The sequence below is a fragment of the Oncorhynchus keta genome, chromosome 1, assembly GCF_023373465.1.
Source record: "Oncorhynchus keta strain PuntledgeMale-10-30-2019 chromosome 1, Oket_V2, whole genome shotgun sequence".
NCBI classification, from domain to species: domain Eukaryota; kingdom Metazoa; phylum Chordata; class Actinopteri; order Salmoniformes; family Salmonidae; genus Oncorhynchus; species Oncorhynchus keta.
Window position 1 is genome coordinate 69,989,546 of NC_068421.1, and position 25,933 is coordinate 70,015,478.

The window sequence follows — 25,933 nt, forward strand, 5'->3', positions numbered from 1 at the left end:
GCAATTCTTGACGTGGAGTAACTCTGCAAGATCACGGTTGAACCAGGGGCTGAACCTGTTTTTTTTTTCTAATTTTCTTTATGGGGGCGTGTTTTTTAACAATACCACTGAAATATTAAAAAAGAAGGTCCAAGTGTCTTCGAAAGAGGCGATCAAGCTGATTCTATACCATTTTACAGAGGCCAGTTCATGAAGGAAGGCTTGCTCATTATTAAAGTTTTTTAGCAAGCTTCTATGACAAATCAGGACAGGTTGTTTCACTGAGCAGCCGTTATGAACACAGGCTATAAAACAGTGATCACTAAGGTCATTACAGAAAACACCAGACTGATACCTATCAGGATTATTTGTGAGGATAACATCAAGGAGAGTAGCCTTTTCTGGGTGTTTGGAGTCATACCTTGTGGGATTGTTAATAATCTGAGAAAGTTTTAGGGAGTCCCATTGCTTTAGGACTTGGTCAGGTGGTTTAAGCATGCCCCATGGTTAGGTCACCTAGCAGGATACATTTGGATTTAGTGTAAGGGGCCAGGAGAGAGCTTGGGGCAGGTAGGGTACAGGCCGGTGCTGATGGAGGACGATAGCATCCAGCAACAGTCAACAAAGAGCTATTTGAAAGTTTAATGCTTAAAAACAACAAATCAAATTGTTTGGGGAGAGACTTGGTGGAGACAACTGAGCACTGAAGTTGATCCTTGGTAAAGATTGCCACTGTCTTACCAAAAAAGGTTATAACCAGAAAGGTTAACATCAGTATTCAAAACACTCTTCCTTAACCACGTCTCAGTAATGACCAACACATCTGGATTGGAGCAGTGAACCCACACTTTCAAATTATCCATTTTAGGTAATATGCTTCTAGTGTTAACGTGCAGAAAACCCAGGCTTTTATGAGAGCAGAAATCAGTGAAGCAGATATCAGAGCACAAGTCAGAATTGGGGCTATCAACAGTACATGGGCCAGGGTGTACATGCACATTTCCAGATATCATCAACAGTAATACAGTCAAGGCACGGCATAGGACAGGGAGAGCTCTGCAGTGCTGATGTATGACATCTGAATGTGCATCAGATTTCAACAAGATCATATTGTACAGCAATTTCATCAGGTAACATGATTACAAAGCGAGAGGTGGTTAGAATAGGATGGGAGGCCAAAAGTCTGAGTAACCAATAGAGAGTCAGAGTCCCGAGTGTGGGAACATACATAATCTGTCCCATGGTTAGGTAAAGAAAGTTTGTAGTCAACAAAGTATGCAGGAATCATGAGGCAAATAGCAAAATAGCCAAATGCATAGGAAAAAAATTAAATATATAACGAGTTGGGGCTAGCCATTGTAAATTCAGAGTCACTCACCCCAACAGTGTGTGTGTGCTGGAGGCGAGCGAAAGCTCAGGAGAGAGTGGTGAGTGTGGTGGAGGTACCTGTACCAGACAGGGGGAGACAGGCCAGGGCAGACGGTGAACAGATCGCCAGGTGAAATCCAAGCAGCAGTGCAGTAGACAACAGGGGTAGGTGTCCCACCTACTTGGGAGAAGCTTTTATTTCTGGAGGCAGATTTCTTGTAGAAAATGAATGAATGGTCTTTGAACAGCAGGAGGGGGCTTCAGAGGATGCTTCAAAGACTCCTGACACTTGTTGGGGCCAAAGTCCTTGCAAGCCTGGGAGCCTTAACTCAGCATTCAGTCCCCATAAAATAAAATATATCATTGTAATGTACATTATTTAAATTGTTTATTTTTCTTCTTGGCTTTCAAAATAGCATCAGACCAAACACTACTCACTCAGTTCCGGGTTGGATGATGTCCTCAGGTGTTGTTTGTTTGCTAGAGTACCCTCTGTATGGCTTGGCATGATCCTATCTGTGTTGTATCTGTCCCATTATGGCGTCTGTGAAAGCATGGGCACCGCCATTGAGGCCATCTACTTCTATAGGTTGGTAAACAAACTAAAATGATACGTACTGGCACTTGGGGTGTGTTGTTTGAACCGGTATAAAGCTAAGGTTGGCGATTTACTGCCACCTGCAGTTATGGAATGTTTGCTCACGAGTATAATGCATTGGCCGATCCCTCCTGATGACCTGCGTGGAATTATGTGACCCTTCCTTAACGCATAGGAAATCGCACCCAGCTGACTACTTCAAAATGGTGAAAGTCCTCAATGGGCTTCCCATGCTAAAATGGGATTTTGGACATTAGAGTCTTTCATCTCTAAGAGATGACCTAGTAACTGTAGTTGGCCCCACTAAGATATTTGGATGATTCCCTATAGGTCATTGTCAGCTATAGATGGGTTACGAAAACGATGCACATGCTTAAATGGGGCAGAAGTCTCTGTGTTGTTGTGATTCTGGATGGCCAGATAGCTATCAACAATGTCAAGAAGCTGCCATGTGTGTAATCGGAGGTGGCTCGTTCTTGATACCATGTCTTGTTTTGAGAAGCTTTGACTGATGTCAAGTCTATGCTAATATGGCAAAAAATGTGCTCGCTAGCTAACCAATAACTGTAACAAAGTTTTTGAGAGACAAGTGCTCATCGTGCACATTTATTTAAAAATGTTCAATAAACATTGGAGACAAAATATAGTTTATATGTTGTCAACAATCTAAGCCAACCCCCTCTGTTTTGCCCCATAGTTGCGCAAAAGCTGGTTTTGTTGCTAAACAACCAACCCGTCTATAGGCAGAGAGGAAAAGGGTATTTCGATATTATAGACGTTCATTATGGGTTATTATTTGGTAGAAGTTTGTTTACACATAATAAAGAAAAATATTTATGAAAATATGATGGTTCACAATAATGAAAATGCAGTATTAGGCTTCATGATACATATTTCTTATTTGTTGAGAGAAATTACATGTGTTTTTACTGTACTGAAGATCTCTGAACACACAGTATGATTGATTTACCTTAAAAAAGATCATTATTATTATTATTATTAACCTATCCCACCTCCCCATTCTCCCATTCAACATACCTAAACAATGAATGACATCACAGTTCTTATAATGTCATAAAAGCTATATTGTGTTCTGTTTCCATGGCAATTTTTTAGGCATTTTTCTTAAAACTGCATTGTTGGTTAAGGTCTTGTAAGTAAGTATTTCACTGAACCTGTTGTATTCGGCACATGTGACAAAAACAATTTGATTTGATTTTGATTTAGATTTGAATTATGCTTCTGCATTTTTATTTTATTTTATAAAGACAAGAAACTTTCCAAGAGCTTAATTTTGAAAATGTAAAATTAAGAGGAAAGGTGTGAGTACATGTTTCTTATGGCTATACAGACAAGGTGGAGTCCACCCACAGCTACAGTAAAATACAGAGAACTACCAAAGCAAACCCAGACTTTGTCAAAGACAAATATAAGGACAATACCAGCTATGGACAAGAGATCTGCTGGTTATGGATCGACACGCAACCTTCTTGGACTGGCGAATTTGAGGGTGTCAATGTCCTCCTTGTCCTTTTTATGGATAGTTTCAGAGATGACCTGTCTGCTGCTGACTGTTAAGTCTTGGACGTCTCAACCATACTACCCCAAGGAACCATGCATACATATCCTTTGATAAGATGCAGGCGCACCCAACAGTGACAGTACTTCTTTCTACTGTCAGATCGTGCCCCTTTTATCTCCCGAGGGGCACAAAGCCTCCAGCATGTGGACAGGGTCCCATTCACAGGAAACAAGGTAGATGCAGGTTGAGGACCAGGTTGTGGCCCACCTTCCTTCTGCAGTCCAGAGACATCTTGCATTAATGCCTCCAGAGACGTCTTGGCAATTCTCCTAAATAAATATGTTTTTAATTCAACGTCATTGTGGTTTAAGACTAAATTCTAAATCAAGCACTACATTTCTATCAAGAATAAAAGTGAATAATCTTGTCCACAATCTGATTTTGAACATAAATTAACACATGACCTCCAATGTCATAAAAAGGATCAATATTCATCAGTCTACAAACAATCTCAGTAAAACACTGTAGGGTACAATTATTGGTCACTTAGGTTTCTTGTTTTCTTTCTTCTTCTAAGCCTTTATTTCCAACTCTCTTTTGCCTTCTTTAGTTTCACTTCTTTCTACCACTGCTCTGCCCATCTTCCACTCCTTCCTGTTTCTCCCTCCTTTCCTTCACCTTCACTCTTTCTCTCTCCTTCTCTCTGTAATACTCCTCTCTCAATTCCTCTCTGTCCCTGCGAGTCCACCCATGTGAGGTGATATGGTACACATCCACACAGTTCCCAGAGTATGCATCCCTGTGTGTGGCCCTGTACACAGCCTCTCTGGCCAGTGAGATGGCCTCCTCCACCGTCAGCCCCCACCGTACCCCTCCATCCAGCACAGAGTAGGCATAGGGCGAGCCAGAGCCCACAGAGAACAGCGCTCCCTGCAGGCGAGTCCCGTCACTGCAGACGTAGTACAAGCTGGGGCCAGAGAGCACTAGCTGTTTACCTCCAGCAGAACAGTGCTGCCGACTCATGGCTGGTGAGAGGCACGGATTCCTTCCCCGTGCCTCTGCTTGAGAGATTGAGTCACTTTCTGATGTATTTGCCAGATCATCTGTTTCATTCCCCATCTTTGATCTGTTCTCTTGCTGATACGCCCCTTTGCTGCCATGCTCAAGAGGACATGTCTCCACCTCACCTCCGTCCCAACCACACAGAGTGGCTGCCACACACAGTTCAGTGCCCTTAAACGGGTGCAGCATGTGGGCTAGTAGCTTGGCAGCGCCAGCTGTGGACAGCCTTCTGCCATGGCGGAGCTGGTAAAGCCGGAGCTCCCGAGCCAGTATCCTCTTCCATAGGGCACAGTCGGCAGATGTGCCCGAGGTGGTGCCCACCAAGTGGGAGTGGACAGGCAGGATCTTCTGCGAGGCTGGGCAGGCAACCAGCCCATTGCAGCTGGACCGTGTGTCTGCTGCAGCTATCACTCCCCCCTGGAACATGAAGGCCAGGGTGGTGGTGCCATGAGACATGGGGAAAGGCAGAGGGACAGAGGGAGAGGAGGAGGGAGGAAAGCCAGGAGGAAAAGAGAGGAAAGGTAGGGTTGAATCCTGGTGAAGGGGGGTGATATGGTATGGTGCAGTGTTGGGGTTGATTTGGCCAAACTGTATCGGGCTTTCACTGAGGTATTCCGCAGCTGGTATATAAAGATGCAGTGGGCTCTCACTGTTACTCCACGACAATCCCCTGCTTGATATATCTCTGGTTCTCTTCCCAAAAAGCATGGAGGTGTCTTCCTGGGCCATGCGATGTGAAGCTGGAAAATTCCATCTAGAGTTGAGAAAAGAGTCCTTGAAACCGCACAGATCTTGTAATGCCATTGAAAAATGTGTCCCTCAATATACAACGTAACCTATTTATCCATATTTAATTCCCCTCCACCGTTAATCATTGATTCTTCTGTTTTTTCTTTGAGAGTCCAGGTCGGGGTCTGTTTGTCTCTGTGATTGGGGATGCACTGACCTAAATGTAGTAAATCACATCCTTTTATATAGTAAATGATCCCTCAGTTGTATTGTCCAAACAAGTAGCTTGACATCAATAGCATTACATTACCTCATTACTGGGACGCAGAAAAAGTGTGGAGTAAGCCACGCCAGTCATCAAAAACTGTGCTTTTGAACACGATACCTGTCTCATAAATCATATTGATATGCTGATTGTACTGGCGTTGATTTAGATTGATGAAATTAGATTATGTGTCTGTAGTTCAGTCTATCCCCCTATTGGTGAGCCAAAAACTTGCACACCTGTGTTAAAAAAAAAGTAGGCTACACTGGTCAGGAATCATGAATTTGCCCAAGGTGTGGAAATTCTGTATACAAGGTTAAGGCGAACAAATTCTATAAAGGTTTATTAGACAAACAATAGACAGACATATCCGTATGGGGAGACAAGCACTTTCGTCCTCCAAGTGTTCCAGGCCCCTGGTCAAAACATTAAATCAGAGCTGAGACCACTCTGGTCAAAGTAGGCTATTGTAACAGTATAATTTTAAACCGTCCCCTCGCCCATACCCGGGCGCAAACCAGGGACCCTCTGCACACATCGACAACAGTCACCCTCGAAGCATCGTTACCCATCGCTCCATAAAAGCCGCGGCCCTTGCAGAGCAAGGGGAACTACTACTTCAATGTCTCAGAGCAAGTGACGTAACCGATTGAAACGCTATTTAGCGCGCACCGCTAACTAAGCTAGCCGTTTCACATCCGTTACACTCACCCCCCTTTTGACCTTCCTCCTTTTTCCGCAGCAACCAGTAATCCGGGTCAACAGCATCAATGTAACAGTATAATTTTAAACCGTCCCCTCGCCCATACCCGGGCGCGAACCAGGGACCTTCTGCACACATCAACAACAGTCACCCAAGAAGCATCGTTACCCATCGTTCCACAAAAGCCGCGGCCTTTGCAGAGCAAGGGGAACTACTACTTCAAGGTCTCAGAGCAAGTGACGTAACCGATTGAAACGCTATTTAGCGCGCACCGCTAACTAAGCTAGCCGTTTCAAATCCGTTACACTATACATTTGAACATCTTAATTGCTTGAGAGTAACCCTGACTGGATTACAGCTAAGGGCCCGAATACCAAGCAGGTTCTGCTTTATGGTGACCTCTGACCCTAGAGAGGTTACACAGAGGCTAAATTCCAATTGGGAATAAGCATACGTTTAAAAAATCTTAACGTTACACACTTTTTCTTTGGAGGAAAGTGACTCTATTTTCCTCCTTTCTATCAGGACATTTCAAACAGTGGGAGAATGAAAGCAGCTTCCACGAACCCAAAAATCCTTCCAGAAAATGAAGAATGATATAAGGAAGGTAAATAGACTTCATGGAACTAACCTACTCTATTGAATAATTGTACTGGATAGAAAGAAAAGCCATTGACCCTGAAGCAATGTTCTGCAGAGGGGCAAAAATCAACATCACATCAATTATACTTTATTAAACATCTCATGCATCATTTTACTCATGGTCTATCAGTTGAAGTCAAGTGAAATGAGTGTTGACTGTATGGTTCATAGGAATATGTTATTAGTAGCTTTCAGCAAACACTTTAATAATGCAATATCTTAGTAAGATCAAGCGTTAACAGCATTCCATTGTTTGATTTTATTACGCTCCTAATCTAACAGATTGGTTGCCATTCCTCTCTCTCCTCAGTACATCTGGTGTTTGGGTGAAAGATAAGATGTGCCCCTGGTGTTGTGAACTCAAACAGACTGTAAGAGACATAGTGAAAAATGTTTAACATACGTAGGATATATAAATAATTGAATAGGATGCGTTTTTGTCACAGTTTCTGTTTTATTTTGAGTGTGTTTCCTTAGGTTACTGCTGGATGGCAGCCTTACCTGGTTTCCAGTTTACCCTAATTGTTTCTTATTGGTTTCACCTGTGTTTGATTGCCCTCTCTGTTCACCTGATTGCCTGGCTATTTAGGTTCCTCTGTTGGCCTGGATCCTTGCTTATGTCTTATGTTTTGTTTAGTGCACTCTTGTGCTATTGCCTTGTTTCTGTCAATACTTTAAGTAAAGATCTGGATTTACTCTTACCTCTGCTTGCTGTGTTTCTCTGCTACTGGGATTGAGTTTGTACAAACATCACTGTAACAGTTTTTGTCAATCAGACACGATTTCAAATGATTATTTCTCAATTCGATAGAGTTTGAATAACTTCAGTGATTTAAGTAAGACGGTAATTTCATATAAAAAATGTTTCCATTGCGTGGAACACTATCCAAAATGTATTAATGCTTTTCTTTTTTGGTTTTGTATGTATTGCTCTGAATGATGTATTACTGCACCTTTGGAGCTAGAAACATAAGCATTTCGACCCACTTGCGATAACATCTGCAAAATACGTGTACATGACCAATAATATTTTATTTGAACATGTAATTAAATAGATCCAAAGAAATGTTTTTAGTACAAGGTGTTGTAAAACAAAAAGAGCTGATAAGCTGGCACCAACTTTTTCAGGACAGAATTGTTAAACAACAGGTTTCATGTTTTGACTATTTGATCTCCCAGGGACAGAAAGTACAGAACTCAGGCCATACGTCAATGCAACAGGTCTAGACGATAAGATTACAAATGGAAGGATGTCTGGGATTGTTTTACTTAAGTAGGTTCCTATTTGCTTAATGGGACCATGTGATTATTATTATTTGATCATGCTGGTCATTTATGAACATTTGTACATCTTGGCCATGTTCGGTTATAATCTCCACCAGGCACAGCCAGAAGAGGACTGGCCACCCCTCATAGCCTGGTTCTATAAGGTTTCTTCCTAGGTTTGGGCCTTTCTAGGGAGTTTTTCCTGGCCACCGTGCTTCTACACCTGCATTGTTTTCTGTTTGGGGTTTTAGGCTGTACAGCACTTTGAGATATCAGATGATGTAAGAAGGGCTATATAAATACATTTTATTTTATTTGATGTGTTGTCTGATGTGTCTCCAGTATGAGTATATGTATGGTTTTATCTAGGCTTCGTGACAAAATGCAGTAAGATTGATTAGAAAAGAGAGGGAGGTACATGGGCCTAGTAATAGCGAATATTGACCTTTTTGGACTGATTTAAGATCTAGCATACTGAAAACAAATTATTCCAGGAGAGGATGTGGGTTCCCCTACCCAGTATTCTGATGAGTTTAACAATTATTCTGTGTCACTCCCTTTGAAATGCTTCCTGATGCCTGCTGCCTTGAGAGAGCAGTAAGTGAAATTCTGCAGCTCTATAAAGGTACCCAAAACGGTCTATTAATTAAGGCCTGGCCATTTGTTTGTTTTTGCCCCTACATTTTCTGAAGTATCGATTGTCTGAATTTTGGTTTCACACATGCAAGTTCTCCTGATGAAACATATACTGGAAAACAATGTGTGACCTTGGAAAGTGTTCTATATTTGTTCTTTGACTTAGAAAATGTGGAGTAAATTGTGTAGTTCAGTAAAAAAATAATCGAATTTATTCTCTTTGAGATTTAAGCAAAATATTTAGACTATGCAAGGGGTGTGTAGACTTTCACTAGGGACTGTATTTCTCCCTTTCTGTAAGTGTATGTTCTGCCAGTGTCTGTTTTGTGCTAAATTGGGTCTTAAATTCGAATGGTAGACTCATAGTTCATATCTGTTGATAATTTTGACGCCAGGCTGCTGAAGGTAAAGACCGTTTCTAAACCCAGAGGCGCAACATCGCGAGACTTCCGGGAACGATTGCGAAACAGACCAGGCAGCGGTTTGAGAAGTCAATGAGAAAGGTGAACAATTCTTCCTTAGTTGTAAATGTTTTCAAAATCTAAAGGCACAACCTAGATTCCAGCAAATGTTTTACATAGTTGAACCTGTTATTACTCCAACCTCGTGAAAGTGACAAACTGACACATTTTAATTTGCGTCAAAAACAAACTTTATATCGAACGAGTGCCTAGGATTGTAAGATTTGCACAATGCGCAGTTGATGTGATTCTGCACAGCCAAGACATCGCCTACAAGTGTGATGGGGGGGGGGGTTCTGTTGGAGAAGCACTTTATTTATGGTTATCTTCACACTGTACTGTCTTTGGCTTTATCGTGCGATAAACTGATTTCCTGGTGTTTATAGAACATTGGTGCTGTGAGATTATGATGTATGAGGAGAAACGTGCTTCTGAAATAATGCCTAGGAATGTATCCAATGATGATGTTTAATAAATCATATTTTTTTTGCCACTCTGCACAACCTCGCCAAAGGATCACTGGCTCTGTCGGGGTCGAACGACAAGAGTAGCAGAAAGATTTAGTGTATCGTCAGGCTAATTTTGCACGGCGTAATAGGCTCCACCTGCAGAACAGGTGCTACCACATAGCTCCACCTATATCACGGAAGTGAGGAATAACGAGGCAACGCAACAGAAAGCCGTATTTGGATTAATAACATTGAATTTATCATATGAATACAACTATAACCACGATTTGAACATTAAATAACATTCGATATAGTCCTAAAAAAAATCGGGAAGACAGAATTGAAGGATTGTATGAAATACACACTTGAAAATGAAAGTTTTTGAAAGTTTTAACCTTTGTGGACATGCTGTCACCGTTGTAATTGTTTTGTCGCTGGTAAGAAATATACACAATTGAGTATCTAATACAAGGATAATGAATATGGCTATGTAAACGGTAATCTATTTGAATAAATTGCAAACTTGTGTAAATATTTGTGTGTAGTTTACAGACTACCACCACACATCACAACTCACAACTAATATCCACAAATGTCACATTTAGTGCCTGGTCATTAGCTGACCTCGTTTCAAATGTGATGTTTAATATGTACATACCAGACTAGGCCCACGATGCTTTTGGCCATTTTCAGCTATTTAAATCTGTATGAATATGCATTTTACCAGTCTTAAATTTCAACAAAGTGATTATATTCCAGCCATAACACACTGATAGTCACCAGTGCTGCCTGGAGGCATCTCCGAATGAATCTTACTAACAAGTTAGAGTGAGGAAAATTCCCCCAGGCTTTACTCATTATTTCAGTTTTCTTGGTTTTATAAAGGGATAATACACTAGAGACATTACCCATTTATTACAGTAAACCATTCAAGGAGAGGTCTTCTGAACACCAAGCAAGCATGCTATGCAATGGACTTAACGTTACTGTTGAATCCAGCTAATTTCCACCTATATTTAATTCATCTCGACCAGGCACCATGTGAGTCTTCATCCCACATCATGCCTACCTCCTCATCCCCAGCTGGAGAGAGCTCAGTGCTGCATGGTGATTCCATACAGTTTGGCTTGGTCCCAGACATAGTGATGCATGGCTCAGTGGTCCAAGTTAGTTACCAGTGCTCCAGGGCCTGTGAGGTGGGAGTGGAGGTGGTGGTCTCCACACAGACCAAGACAGGAGTGGCTGTCTTCAGGAGGAGATGGACCAACCACAGACGCCTCCGTGTCCCCAGGACTCATCCAGTGAAGCTTTGGTTCCCTCCAGGCATGGCCTACAGAAAGGACCTCTCCATAAGGCGCACATTGGACGTCCATAATGTGATGGTTCGAGCCTGGTTGGACCACCTTGAGCAAGGCAAAGGAGACACAGGCCATGTGAATAGGACCAGCACATACAATGGGTCCCTGGTGAGGACGTTCAAAGTGCTTCAGGCAGTACTTCCCTCTGAGCGTCCAGCTAGACTTTATCCTGGGTGTCCCTCCTGGATGGCTGATCTTATGTGGCAGCTGACCAGAGACAGAATCCGCCAGTGCCCACATGAGTCAGGTCTGGTCTCAATCAACCAATTAGGTTTTGTACTATATGTGTGTGTTACAATTAGACTCACATTGCTGTCAAGTACACTTTATGATAAACCGTTTGGTGCCAGTGAATTGAGACATAGAAAGAAAAATACTGACATTATTTATTTTGTTAAAGAAGGTATTCTCAGTCCTTGTTATAGTTTTAGTGTATACTAATATTTTCTTGAATTGATTTGTAGACACTGTGGATATATTGACATTTCCAATGGTTAGCACCGGAAAGAGTTTTGGAGTGATTCGCAAGATCCACCCTTTCATCAACAGAGATCTTGAGAGAGATCGTGTCCTCACTGTGGAGCAGCCCAGGTTTGGATTTAACTTCCCTCTAAATAGTATTTATTTGCATTCATGACACATTTCTCTACGTTGTCATGAGAGCTGATCCTTTGGGTAGTCTTGTGGACAACAACTGCAAGTGCACTGACAATGTCACCTGGAATGACTCACATAAACATGAATAAGTATAACCAGTATAATGCCAAATTAATGATATAATATATATTATGACCTCTCTTACAAAGTGCGTTATTTTAAAGTTCAACTAAAAGGGTCCATGATTTAGCATTTTGAAAATGATAGTTTCAGTCATCTGATATTTCTGACTCCATGCACCTCCTTAGGTCAGTTACAGAAAGATCTCTGTCTGTTCAATGCTGACAGCTCATTTCACTTCCATTTTTAATTCACTTAGCATATACATTTCCATATGCTACAGTTCTTTATTGTTTACATGCTTTAAACAATGCATTGAAAGATCAGCGAACTAACCTATGTAGAAGATGATACCAGTGGGCATGCTTTATGGATGCTTAAGGATGGATGCATAATCTAAAATCTAATCAAGATATAATCACAGATTACAACTACACAAATTCATTAAATCTCCCTGCGGCAGCTATGGAACAGTGACACAGAAAATGTAATGTGAAAGATCTCATTAATCTCCCTTTCCCCAGTATCACAGTGTCTATATGGGTCTTTCTGGTGCAGTGGTGTGACAAGAAACTGTGTGGAATCATCCATCATGTTGATCAGAACAGCAAATATGACACTCCTCTGATGCAGCTCACTAACACAGGTGAGGCATAGCATGGTTTCACTTGATACTTATGATTTAATGTTGGGCTGTGAATGTGATCAAGCTGCTGTGTCTTTGAGCGGTAGGTAGTGTTATGATTGGATATCAGCATGCATTATGGTAGATGTCTGTCTTAGGATTTAATAAAGTACTGTCTACTGTTTAGGAGATATCATAATTCAGGTTCGTGTGGTGTCTGGGGGAGATAAGGCATTCAGAGCCCACACAGCTCTGCCTCTCTGGACCTGGATCAGACTAGACTGCTTCATACAAGGCTCTAAGGTACCATACAATTGAATTTAATAAACTATTATTCCAATGATTGGAAATTGGATTTATCACCAGCAAGATATACTGAACAGAAATCTAAATTAAACATGTATTAATTAAAAATATTTTACTAAGTTGCATTTCATATTCATATGAAATCAGGCAATTTAAATGAATTCATTAGGCCTTAATCTATGGATTTCACATGACTGGCCAGTGGTACTGGGGAGCCAGGCCCATTCAGAGTTAGTTTTTCCCCACAAACGGCCTTTATTACAGACATAAATAATCCTCATCACCCACCACCCCTCAGACGTTCCCACAGGTGAAGAAGCTGGTAGTGGAGGTCCTTGGCTGGCGTGTTTACATGTGGTCTGCGGCCAGTTGGATGTACTGTCAAATTCTCTAAAACAACATTGGAGGCAGCTTATAGTAGAGAAATGAACATTAAATTATCTGGCAACAGCTCTGGTGGACATTCCTGCAGACAGCATGCCAATTGCATGCTTCCTCAAAACCTGTGGCATCTGTGGCATTGTGTTGTGTGACAAAACTACACATTTTAAAGTGGCCTGTTATTGTCCCCAGCACAAGGTGCACCTGTGTAATTGTCATGCTGTTTAACCAGCTTCTTGATATGCCACACTTGTCAGGTGGATGGATACACTTGTACATTTGTACACAACCTTTGAGATAAATAAGCTTTTTGTGTGTATAGAACATGTCTGTGATTTTTTTATTTCAGATCATGAAACATGGGACCAAAACTTTACATGTTTTGTTTATATTTTTGTTCAGTGTACATACAGCAACAACATATGCATCAGAGACACAATTGGTAGCTTAGGGTGCTACAGTTAGGAATGGGGTATATCATTAAAGTCCCATGTCAGAATCTACATCCCATCTTTTCACATCATGGTATTTATATATACTTTATATATTGGAGTTTTGGCGCTATGATTATGAATTGATGTCTTGTGTGTCTTTCAGGTGACACTGCAAGTTAAACCTGAAATGACATCGGGAGGAATGGTGGGGAACACACACATATTTGAGTAAGGCATCAAAACTTTTTGGATAATTACAAACTTTTTTCAGACATAAATATTTTGATATGTAAACACAGAAAAGGGATTGGAGTGAACTTTGGTGTTTTTAAGACTTGCACACTTCAAACTGCACCAAAAGCCTTGAGGAGGGCTTTGCATAACTTAGTGTCAATATTTATTTCGAATGTTGAGTGTTGAATATTTTGCAGCTTTCAGAGTGACATCCATTACAATGACACTGGTGGATACTTTGTGATTGGAGGGGGCAGGTTCATGCCAGGTTTCCATGGCTATTTTGGACCAATCAAATACTATCGTTTGGGCACAGAAAAGGTGTGTCCAAATGCCTTAACTTTTTAAAAAACAATTGTTCATTATGAGAAATGAAAATGTACAGAAATGTACTATATAGGCCTTACTGTACTACTGTATTAAGAGGTATATGTTCATGTTGTTACAGTATTATGACAGTTAAATATATTACAGGTGATCAACTTCCTTTCCCCTGCCAAGACATTAGAGGGCCTGGAAAAGACTCACAGAGAGTGTGATGTTATCAGAGAAGTCACTGCAGCCCTTCTTCAGGCTGTGACACACAACCAGGAAGTCTTTATGACAGGTGAGTTCTATACTGTGTAGATTCATGTTTAGTCATCTGTGTGAGTGGTGTGCCAACACCAAATGGATCTGTGTCTTGAAGGAAAACTCTAGCACTGTGAATATGGAGATGGGGTAGTTTTATGCCACATTATTTTGGAGAAACCAGATCTGACTGAGTTAGATTTTTCAGGTTTGTGTCACTCTCACTACATCAGTTTATGGAGAAGGTTTGGACAGAATACATGTAGGCAGACATGGACCTGGGAAGCTCAGAAGAAGCACCGTGTACTTTTCACCTTCTTAGAGACCCAGCTAAAGGACTTCACCACAGGTATATTACCTATAGGCTACCCATCTCATACAGGTGCCTTATGTACTTAAACCTACATCACCTGCAGGTAGTGTTTGACTGCACCTCACATATTCTTGGTTACATTTACTGTATCTACTCCATTGATACCTGTAGGAACTAAGAACAGGAGAACACCCCTTTACCTTGGAAGCAGATTGTTTGAGCATGTAGTGAATAGACTGTCCAATAGAGGAAGCAACCAGATGGACTCCACCACCACCACCTCCTCCCTGATAGCCCTGCTGCAGATGTCCTCCTGCTATGGCTACCACCACTCCTCCTTGCTGCTCTCCACCATACACCTGGCTGGCCTGGGGGCCCCTGTGGACCAACAGCAGGTAACGACCAGTCACCTGACCTCGTCACGGGTAATACCACCTTTGTCATGAGCTGTATGTGACCCCGGACCCATGATGAGTGACCTTGTTATGACCTCTGTGTATTCCAGGGTCATGTCTACAGTCTGATTGGTGCACTGGGAGATAACCGTTTAGCCCTCATGCATTTGGGCTACAAACACACACAAGGAATTGACGGGTTCCCCAAAGACTTTGACATGGCGTACAGTTACTACTCCAATGTTGGGGCACAGACCAGTATTGACCAAGGCCGGGTACTGGGGAATCAGGTGAATTTATAAAAAAGGACTTGAGGAACTTTAGTTGTACTGTTACGTTAGTATAACTGTTAACCATACATTTCCTCTCACCCCAAGCAATATATCACAGAGCACATTCTTATAAGCAACGAGGACCACCTGAACAGCCTAACTCATGAGACAGGTGACACCTTTCAGTATATCAAACTTCAAGCTGACAGAGGAGACGTTGAATCACAGGTACAGTATATATCAAAATACTTAGAAATCATTGCGCTTTTAGTCTAGACTAAAGTACTTAGAAGTGTCTTCTACGTCAAGTTAGAAATGATTCTAGGGAATAAATCTGAAGATGACACAACTTCATTTATGCAGAAACTTCTAGCAAAGCTTCTATTCTGGGGTCAAAATGGTGTCTCTAAGGACGTTGGGAGTGCAGTTAAGTGGTATGCTAAGAGTGCCATGGAGCTGGAGGATCCTGCAGCTATGTATGAGTACTCTATCTTATTATTTAAGGTAAGCATCATGTCTTGTGTAAGTAGGGGATATAGGACTTCAATATTGGCAGATATGTGTTGTGTATGTGTAGACTGATTAGAGGACTGATTGATAATGGTCTCTCCAGGGACAGGGGGTGAAGAGGAACATGACTCTGGGTCTCCAGATATTGGAGAAAGCTGCAGCCAAGGTATGTGTGCTGTAATACTCTACCTTGTGTTTATGTGTGTCTATGTGTGCTTGCCTTTAATGTGCATCTCTGACCCCCAGGGTTCAGTCCAAGCCTTGAATGGGCTGGGATGGTATTACAGCACCATACTGAGAGACTACAAGACTGCCTACAAGTACTTTGAACAGGCTGCCCACAATGGCAGTCATGACGGCATGTTTAACCTGGGTGTGTATCACTTAAATGGGAAGAACCCACACAACCCAGAAAAGAATGAGGTAGGAACAACTTCACCCATCCTTTTTCAAATCAACTTGAGTTTTAAGTTGGAAGCCTTTTTCAGGTTTATGAAGGGTCTAATACTCATTGTGTTTTCTGTACTCCCCAGACTGCTGCGTTTCATCTCTTCCTAAACTCCTCCCTCTATGGTCATGTGGACGGGGCGGTGGAGGCGGCCTGGTACCTGTCCACAGGAAACCTGGAGGGGGTCTCCCGGGACACAGAGAGGGCTGTGATGTAAGTCTCTATTCCGCACAGCTCAGGGAGTGAAGAAAACCCCTGTATGGTCCACTGCACCAGAGGGTAGCTGCAGAAAAGTGTAATCTGACTAAATGCTGGACTAATTTAAGGACCTGTGTATTTGCATATATAAAAATAAGTGCCACTGTCACAGCGTGGCTTAGAGCGAGAGACCCTGCGTAGTGCAGTTACTCGTCTTATGAATCCCCAGATGAAGCTGTTAGTGTCACAAAAATATCTTAGATCAGGGCTGACGCGTCAGAGTAAGAGTAAACCTTTAGTCACTGAACTTATTGTAGTCCTTGGTGTTCTGTACCAAATGTGTACAGTCGTGGTCAAAAGTTTTGAGAATGACACATATTAATTTTCACAAAGTCTGCTGCCTCAGTTTGTATGATGGCAATTTGCATATACTCCAGAATGTTATGAAGAGTGATCAGATGAATTTAAATTAATTGCAAAGTCCCTCTTTGCCATGCAAATGAACTGAATCCCCCAAAAACATTTCCACTGCATTTCAGCCCTGCCACAAAAAGACCAGCTGACATCATCTCAGTGATTCTCTCGTTAACACAGGTGTTAGTATTGAAGAGGACAAGGCTTCAAATAACAGATTGGAAGCTTCAAAAGGAGGGTGGTGCTTGGAATCATTGTTTTTCCTCTGTCAGCCATGGTTACCTGCAAGGAAACACGTGCCATCATCATTGCTTTTCACAAAAAGGGCTTCACAGGCAAGGATATTGCTGCCAGTAAGATTGCACCTAAATCAACCATTTATCGGATCATCAAGAACTTCAAGGAGAGCGGTTCAATTGTTGTGAAGAAGGCTTCAGGGCGCCCAAGAAAGTCCATCAAGCGCCAGGACCATCTCCTAAAGTTGATTCAGCTACGGGATCGGGGCATCACCACTACAGAGCTTGCTCAGCAATGGCAGCAGGTAGGTGTGAGTACATCTGCACGCACAGTGAGTCAAAGACTTTTGGAGGATGGCCTGGTGTGAAGAAGGGCCGCAAAGAAGCCACTTCTCTCCAGGAATAACATCAGGGACAGACTGATTTTCCGCAAAAGGTACAGGGATTGGACTGCTGAGGACTGGGGTAAAGTCATTTTCACTGATGAATCCCCTTTCCGATTGTTTGGGGCATCCGGAAAAAAGCTTGTCCGGAGAAGACAAGGTGAGCGCTACCATCAGTCCTGTGTCATGCTAACAGTAAAGAATCCTGAGACCATTCATGTGTGCTGTTGCTTCTCAGCCAAGGGAGTGGGTTCACTCACAATTTTGCCTAAGAACACAGCCATGAATAAAGAATGGTACCAACACATCCTCCGAGAGCAACTTCTCCCAACCATCCAGGAACAGTTTGGTGACGAACAATGCCTTTTCCAGCATGATGGAGCACCTTGCCATACGGCAAAAGTGATAACTAAGTGGCTCGGGGGACAAAACATTGATATTTTGGTCCATGGCCAGGAAACTCCCCAGACCTTAATCCCGTTGAGAACTTGTGGTCAATCCTCAAGAGGCGGGTGGACAAACAAAACCCCACAAATTCTGACAAACTCCAAGCATTGATTATGCAAGAGTGGGCTGCCATCAGTCAGGATGTGGCCCAGAAGTTAATTGACAGCATGTCAGGGCAGATTGCAGAGGTCTTGAAAAAGAAGAGTCAACACTGCAAATATTGACTCTTTTCATCAACTTCATGTAATTGTCATTGACACTTATGAAATGCTTGTAATTATACTTCAGTATTCCATAGTAACATCTGACAAAATATCTAAAGACACTGAAGCAGCAAACTTTGTGGAAATTAATATTTGTGTCATTCTCAAAACATTTGGCCACGACTGTACTTTCTGTTGTTTTACGGTAATAATGATGTCATGGTAATAACAATACTTTGTTGATGTCGTTATGTGATGAACCTCTCTGATTCAGTACATGTTTTATGTATTATGTTGTCCTGCCCTCTAGCATGCTGAAACAGATCTGTGAGCAGAATGGTTACCTGGGATACATCGTAAGAGAGGCTCTCCAATCCTATCTCCAGGGCTTCTGGTGAGAGAAGCAAAATAGACTCTAGTTCATCAATCCAATTTCCCTCATTCATTTGATTTGTCAAATCAAGTTACTGATGTTACAGTGTGTGTGTGTGTGCGTGCGTGTGTGTGTGTGTGTGTGTGTGTGCGTGCGTGTGTGTGTATGTGTGCATGTGTGTGTACATGGGTATGGGTTGATGTATTGTATTGTTCCTAAAGGGGCGAGGCTCTGGTCAGGTATGCCCTTGCCGCTGAAACAGGTTTGGGAGTGGCCCAGAATAATGTTGCCTACCTATGTGAGGTAAGGAGTCTGGCATTTGAATTCTTATTTTCTCATAGAAAGATACTGTATCTCTCATATTCATATTCATATAAGCCAATTAGTTCAGATTTAGTGACACATTCATTTGAGAGACACACAAAGACATTCCAGGGCGTTGACAGAGAGACATTCATTACCATAAGCCATATCATACACTTGAGTTACCACTCTTTTCTGATTGCAGGAGTTGAAGCAGAGCTATGATTGTCAATGGAGGTATTATAACCATTCCACAATGAACTATGCCCCACATGATTCTGGTGAGTTCCTGTCCTACAGTGTCCTCACAGACTATAGTCAGTAATGGAAAAGCTAGTTTACATAAAGCACCTGTTTCTCTGTTAGCCTGGTCCCAGATCTGTTTGTGCTCTTGCCAACTCCATTGCTTTCATTGTCAAGCCAAACATTTGGCATTACAAAGAGTGACAATGAGTAGGCATGATGTCACAGACTGACACTCAGGCTATCGCTTTGGTTCCAGGTTTGCTGAAGATGGGCGACTACTACTACTCAAGCAGCAGGCTAGGAGCTGTTGATCAAGCTATATCACTGTACAGCAGAGCAGCCCTTGCAGGCAGTTCTCAGGTGTCTTACCATGTATTATATAACTGTCATTTACAGTGCCTTGCGAAAGTATTCGGCCGCCTTGAACTTTGCAACCTTTTGCCACATTTCAGGCTTCAAACATAAAGATATAAAACTTTATTTTTTTGTGAAGAATCAACAACAAGTGGGACACAATCATGAAGTGGAACGACATTTATTGGATATTTCAAACTTTTTTAACAAATCAAAAACTGAAAAATTGGGTGTGCAAAATTATTCGGCCCCCTTAAGTTAATACTTTGTAGCGCCACCTTTTGCTGCGATTACAGCTTTAAGTCGCTTGGGGTATGTCTCTATCAGTTTTGCACATCGAGAGACTGAATTTTTTTCCCATTCCTCCTTGCAAAACAGCTCGAGCTCAGTGAGGTTAGATGGAGAGCATTTGTGAACAGCAGTTTTCAGTTCTTTCCACAGATTCTCTATTTTTGAACCATTCCATTGTAGATTTTGCTTTATGTTTTGAATCATTGTCTTGTTGGAAGACAAATCTCCGTCCCAGTCTCAGGTCTTTTGCAGACTCCATCAGGTTTTCTTCCAGAATGGTCCTGTATTTGGCTCCATACATCTTCCCATCAATTTTAACCATCTTCCCTGTCCCTGCTGAAGAAAAGCAGGCCCAAACCATGATGCTGCCACCACCATGTTTGACAGTGGGGATGGTGTGTTCAGGGTGATGAGCTGTGTTGCTTTTACGCCAAACAACGTTTTGCATTGTTGCCAAAAAGTTCAATTTTGGTTTCATCTGACCAGAGCACCTTCTTCCACATGTTTGGTGTGTCTCCCAGGTGGCTTGTGGCAAACTTTAAACAACACTTTTTATGGATATCTTTAAGAAATGGCTTTCTTCTTGCCACTCTTCCATAAAGGCCCGATTTGTGCAATATACGACTGATTGTTGTCCTATGGACAGAGTCTCCCACCTCAGCTGTAGATCTCTGCAGTTCATCCAGAGTGATCATGGGCCTCTTGGCTGCATCTCTGATCAGTCTTCTCCTTGTATGAGCTGAAAGTTTAGAGGGACGGCCAGGTCTTGGTAGATTTGCAGTGGTCTGATACTCCTTCCATTTCAATATTATCGCTTGCACAGTGCTCCTTGGGATGTTTAAAGCTTGGGAAATCTTTTTGTATCCAAATCCGGCTTTAAACTTCTTCACAACAGTATCTCGGACCTGCCTGGTGTGTTCCTTGTTCTTCATGATGCTCTCTGCGCTTTTAACGGACCTCTGAGACTATCACAGTGCAGGTGCATTTACACGGAGACTTGATTACACACAGGTGGATTGTATTTATCATCATTAGTCATTTAGGTCAACATTGGATCATTCAGAGATCCTCACTGAACTTCTGGAGAGAGTTTGCTGCACTGAAAGTAAAGGGGCTGAATAATTTTGCACGCCCAATTTTTCAGTTGTAGATTTGTTAAAAAAGTTTGAAATATCCAATAAATGTCGTTCCACTTCATTATTGTGTCCCACTTGTTGTTGATTCTTCACAAAAAAATATGCTTTTATATCTTTGTTTGAAGCCTGAAATGTGGCAAAAGGTCGCAAAGTTCAAGGGGGCCGAATACTTTCGCAAGGCACTGTACATGCTACAATTAAGCCTCCAGAATCTTTGAGCCTTCTGTAAAAGTAACAGTTATCAGAATTGTAATGCGTTCATACATTTCAGTTTGATTACTGTTCTTATAATGTTTTTTTTCCTTATGTACCCTCAGGGAATATATAAGTTGATGGTTTTGGCAGAAGAGGGACATGATGTCCCATTGATCATCAGAGACAGATTAAACATATCAATTCATGATGGGCTAGACATTGTGGTGGAGAGACTCTTACAAAGGTACTTCCCCTTCTACATAGCAGAATCATATCAGACTCATCATGACTAATGAATAATAGACTGTGTATGCCAATGCCAATGCTTTGTTTTGTTCTGTTTTTCCCCCATAGATGTGTAGAGTTGGATGAAGATGAGGATCTGACACCATGTACTTTAGCTCTACTCAGAGTCCGCATGGGAAAATCCTGGAGAAAAATGACTCAAGACCCTATACAGCTGTCACTGGTAGGCCTTTATCTTTAAGTATGACAAGGACCAGGGTTTCTCCTGCTCATCATGTGATCTGACCATGACTAGTCAGACCCATATGACAATGTCTTTATTAATCACATCCCACTGGCCACTGACATCAGCTCATATTTCGTCATGTCATTGGATTTAGGTTAAGATTTGGGTGAAAAAAAGATTAAATGGCCTTACGTTGATGACTTTTTGCAAATCCAATCAGACTTTCCATATTGAGTCAGCCTCTTCACATCGATTATTTTGGTTGAAATGACATGGGAACAATGTTGATTCAACCTGTTTTTTGCCAAGTGGGATAGCTCATGGTTTTTAACAAAATAAAATGCAAGACCATTTCAAAGTTGTCTAATGCAAATGCAAATGTGATCCTGTAAATCCTGTCTTCCAGGTTTATATATCTGTCGTTACTCTCATCATTGCTCTCATTACTGTGCTAATCCAAAGTGCTCTGGGTAAGTCAGTTTCCTGAATACCTCCTTGCTAAAATACTGTTACATTTCAGTGTAATAGTGAATAGTCTTAATGTCCACCTATCATGATCACATTTCCATATCTTATCACCACCTCTGTATAGGCATCTACATATGTATGCCACACGGTGGTACTGTTGCCTCAGTTGGTTCTGTCACAAACTTGTTGTGTTACAGCTACAGCCTAATGTTAAATACATCAGAGGAGGTTGGTGAAGGGAGGACCGCTTATAATAATGGCTGGATTGGAATCAATGGAATGGTATCAAAAACTTGGAAACCATGTGTTTGATACTGTCCTATTTATTCCATTCCAGCCATTACAATGAGCACGTCCTCCGATTTAGCCACCATTGGAATACTGTGCCGTTCTGCACGTGTCACATTTATTTTTGTCCCCTCCATTGTAAATATAGAAAGACCATGTTAAATTGTAAAACCGACCCATTGTTTTTTCATGACAAACTCTTGTGATTTATTACATCAATGCTTGACTGGTAAACAGTTTCTTTGCCTCCAGAGTGTCTCCAAGTGCACATCCCAGCTAGACAACGTAGGCATACCACTGACCGTGCAGTAGATGACAGGACAGGGACATCCCCTGTCAATCAAGCAGAAGTCAATGGGAATGGACAGCAGGATCAGAATGACCCCATCAGAAGAGAAGACAGAATGTCCAGAACTGTTAGAATGGCCCAGGGTCTATGGTCCATTCTACTGAGGGATGGACAGAGAGTGCAGCAGACCGTTGACCTGGCTGTTACTGTGTCTGGGGTGTGTCTCTGTGTCCTCTGCACATTGATCCTCCATCATCTGCTCTGATAGTTGTCTTGCACAGGAAATGCCTGAGACAGAAGATAATATATAAAGGAATGTATATGCTTTATGTTGGGAAGCAAGCCTGTAAATATTATAAAACTGCATTTTCTGAGATATCTGACTAATTTTAACTGACAAGTGGGAGTGAACAGACTCATATGACTGATACAGATGTAGGATCTTAATTTGATCACTCTTTTGTTGCTGAGAAGTTTTCTGTACAGCAGTAAATGCAGATGAACTTTGTGATTTGCATAAATTCACTGAAAACTCACATTTACAAACATTTACATTAACAGTATTGCACTTTTCATGTAGTCTACTTTTGGCCAGCTAATAGCCTAACCGTTGAGCAACATTGAGGACTAAATGTTCAAAACCTGTTGCTGCAGGATTATTTTTCTCTGACAATATAGGGCAAATTAAGATCTTACATCTGTAGGTGTATGAGTCTGCTATCTGGTTGTTTTGTTTCAGCCACATGGTGCTGAATCACATGTTTTTTTCTGGGGCTCCTAAACGTCTGTCTGTTTGGGGCCGGTACATTAGGTTAGTCCAAGGCCGATCAGAAGGACTAGTTTCTGCTGGTTAACTTATTACAGTTTTTGTCTGAACAGTTGTCCAGAATCTGCTTGATTTATTGGTAAGGTTTATGAATCATACGTACAGTTAAAGCCTGAAGTTTACATACACCTTAGCCAACTACATTTAAACTCAGTTTTTCACAATTCCTGACATTTAATCCTAGTAAAAATGTCCTGTCTTAGGTCAGTTAGGATCACCACTTTATTTTAAGAATGTGAAATGTCAGAATAATAGTAGAGATAATAATTTATTTCAGCTTTTATTACTTTCATCACATTCCCAGTGGGTCAGATGTTTACATACACTCAATTAGTATTTGGTAGCATTACCTTTAAATTGTTTAACTTGGGTGAAACATTTCGGGTAGATATTTCGGGCAAACTTCCACAATAATTTTGGCCCATTCCTCTTGACAGAGCTGGTTTAACTGTGTCAGGTTTGTAGGACTCCTTACTCGCACACGCTTTTTCAGTTCTGCCCACAATTGTTTTTATGGGATTGAGGTCAGGGCTTTGTGATGGCCACTCCAATATCTTGACTTTGTCGTCCTTAATCCATTTTGCCACAACTTTGCAAGTATGCTTGGGGTCATTGTCCATTTAGAAGACCCATTTGCGACCAGGCTCTAACTTCCTGACTGATGTCTTGAGATGTTGCTTCAATATATCCACATAATTTTCCTATCTCATGATGCTATCTATTTTGTGAAGTGCACCAGTCCCTCCTGCAGCAAAGCACCCCCACAACATGATGCTGCCACCCTCGGGCTTCACAGTTGGGAGGGTGTTCTTCGGCTTGCAAGCGTCCACCTTTTTCCTCCAAACATAACGGTGGTCATTATGGCCAAACAGTTCTATTTTTGTTTCATCAGACCAGAGGACATTTCTCCAAAAAGTACCATCTTTGTCCCCATGTGCAGTTGCAAAGCGTAGTCTTGTCTTTTTTATGGTGGTTTTGGAACGGTGGCATCTTCCTTGCTGAGTGGCCTTTCAGGTTATGTCGATATAGGACTTGTTTTAGTGTGGATATAGATACTTTTGTACCTGTTCCCTCCAGCAACTTCACAAGGTCATTTTCTGTTGTTCTGGGATTGATTTGCACTTTTCTCACCAAAGTATGTTCATCTTTAGGAGACCGAACACGTCTCCTTCCTTGCTCCCAAGGATGAACCAGACTTGTGGAGGTCTACAATTTTTTTTTCTGAGGTCTTTGCTGATTTCTTTTGATTTTCCCATGATGTCAAAGAGGCACTGAGTTTGAAGGTAGGCCTTGAAATACATCCACAGGTACATCTCCAATTGACTCAAATTATTATTAGCCTTCCAGAAAGCCATGACATAATTTTCTGGAATTTTCCAAGCTGTTTAAAGGCACAGTCAACTTAGTATATGTAACTTCTGACCCACTGGAATTGTGATACAGTGAACTATAAGTTAAATAATCTGTCTGTAAACAATTATTGGAAAAATTACTTGTCAAAACTATAGTTTGTTAACAAGAAATGTGTGGAGTGGTTGAAAAACGAGTTTTAATGACTCCAACCTAAGTGTATGTAATCTTCCGGCTTCAACTGTAACTATGATGGGTTACCCAGAGTAAATATGGTGGGCCTGCAAGAGTATGTGCAGTGTGTGCAGCATTCCTAGACCCTTGCCCAGGGTTTAAGTCTGAATTTTATTCATGCAATGAACTGTCTGTTCTCAGTATGTGGGTCAATGAGTGAGATATGATTGTATTCTGTGAAACACACTAAGCCTCGTCTTCATGTAGATACAGTACTTCAGATAAGGATTTCGTGTTATGGGGATGGTAGAACTGTTACTCTGTGTCTGAGTTATGGATTTCATAATAGGTTGGGGAACTTCGAGGAGCTAAACTGCAGCATCCTTTCTAGTATTTGCTTGATCAGCTGTTATTTACAGCATAAACTGCAACTGTTGGAGGGCTCTCTCTTTCTCTCTCATTAATATGCAGTTATGTAATCATTATATGACGATTGATATTACCTTGAATCTTGGCAACAACAAACACTGTGGCCAAATGTAATAAATGTGACAGTTTAACTGCTGTCACGTTGTACTTTGTAATACTGTTCTGTTTAGTCAAACTCATTTAATAGAAATGTTTCCCAAGGGCAACCTTTATAATCATTTATGGGTTTTTTTTTCATGGAGACTTTTTGACTTTGTCAACATCCAGGACATACAGAGATTGAGTTGATGCGTGGTCTCAGCCATGCATTATACCATAGTCTATAAACTGTCCTTTCAGAAAATAAAGACCAACATTATTTGAACAGCTGAGTATTCAACTATCTATCCAAGGTTATCACCAGTTCCAGAACTTTCTTTACCTGCATATTTTCTTTAATTACTATAACATTACTCAGTCTGAAAGAATAGGTTGAATTGGTAATGTATGAATCAATATTTGAGAAATCATAGCAATAATAACCTTGTATTTGGTTTTCTGATTTGCTGCCATTTGTGCCAATTGATTTAGACACTGTAGTTAAGTATAAAGTACTATCACCGTATTCAGAGTTCT

General features: G+C 41.4%; 2 protein-coding genes and 1 long non-coding RNA gene across 5 annotated transcripts; 2 read left to right on the top strand and 1 right to left on the bottom strand.

The window, feature by feature from the left end:
- Window positions 1-3,887: 3,887 nt before the first annotated feature.
- Window positions 3,888-4,985, bottom strand: LOC118395844 (proteasome subunit beta type-11-like). The gene is made up of 2 exons (XM_035789824.1): window positions 4,655-4,985; window positions 3,888-4,450 (listed from the first exon to the last, which is right to left on the bottom strand). Exons 1-2 carry the CDS (start codon window positions 4,983-4,985, stop codon window positions 4,080-4,082), a joined length of 702 nt encoding a protein of 233 aa, XP_035645717.1. The 3' UTR covers window positions 3,888-4,079.
- A 1,720-nt stretch (window positions 4,986-6,705) lies between these two features.
- LOC118395854 (uncharacterized) lies at window positions 6,706-7,559 on the top strand. Its single transcript, XR_004828077.2, has 3 exons — window positions 6,706-6,833; window positions 7,179-7,239; window positions 7,346-7,559. It is a non-coding gene; the product is annotated as an uncharacterized LOC118395854 (long non-coding RNA).
- Window positions 7,560-9,167: 1,608 nt separating this feature from the next.
- LOC118392184 (protein sel-1 homolog 3) lies at window positions 9,168-25,682 on the top strand. 3 transcript variants are annotated; one of them, XM_035783920.2, is made up of 24 exons: window positions 9,168-9,273; window positions 10,715-11,285; window positions 11,503-11,629; window positions 12,280-12,401; window positions 12,568-12,683; window positions 13,665-13,729; window positions 13,933-14,056; window positions 14,210-14,342; window positions 14,514-14,654; window positions 14,790-15,013; window positions 15,124-15,303; window positions 15,391-15,513; window positions 15,649-15,789; window positions 15,899-15,961; window positions 16,042-16,218; window positions 16,329-16,456; window positions 18,435-18,518; window positions 18,719-18,800; window positions 19,006-19,081; window positions 19,303-19,406; window positions 21,145-21,266; window positions 21,377-21,491; window positions 21,901-21,964; window positions 22,488-25,682. In XM_035783920.2, the coding sequence occupies exons 1-24, from the start codon at window positions 9,265-9,267 to the stop codon at window positions 22,802-22,804; spliced, it is 3,408 nt and encodes a 1,135-aa protein (XP_035639813.1). In that variant the 5' UTR covers window positions 9,168-9,264; the 3' UTR covers window positions 22,805-25,682. The 3 variants fall into 3 exon arrangements, with proteins under 3 accessions (XP_035639813.1, XP_035639797.1, XP_035639804.1); XM_035783904.2 differs by lacking the exon at window positions 9,168-9,273 and adding an exon at window positions 9,859-10,117; XM_035783911.2 differs by lacking the exon at window positions 9,168-9,273 and adding an exon at window positions 9,860-10,117 and having other exon boundaries at window positions 22,503-25,682.
- Window positions 25,683-25,933: the final 251 nt, after the last annotated feature.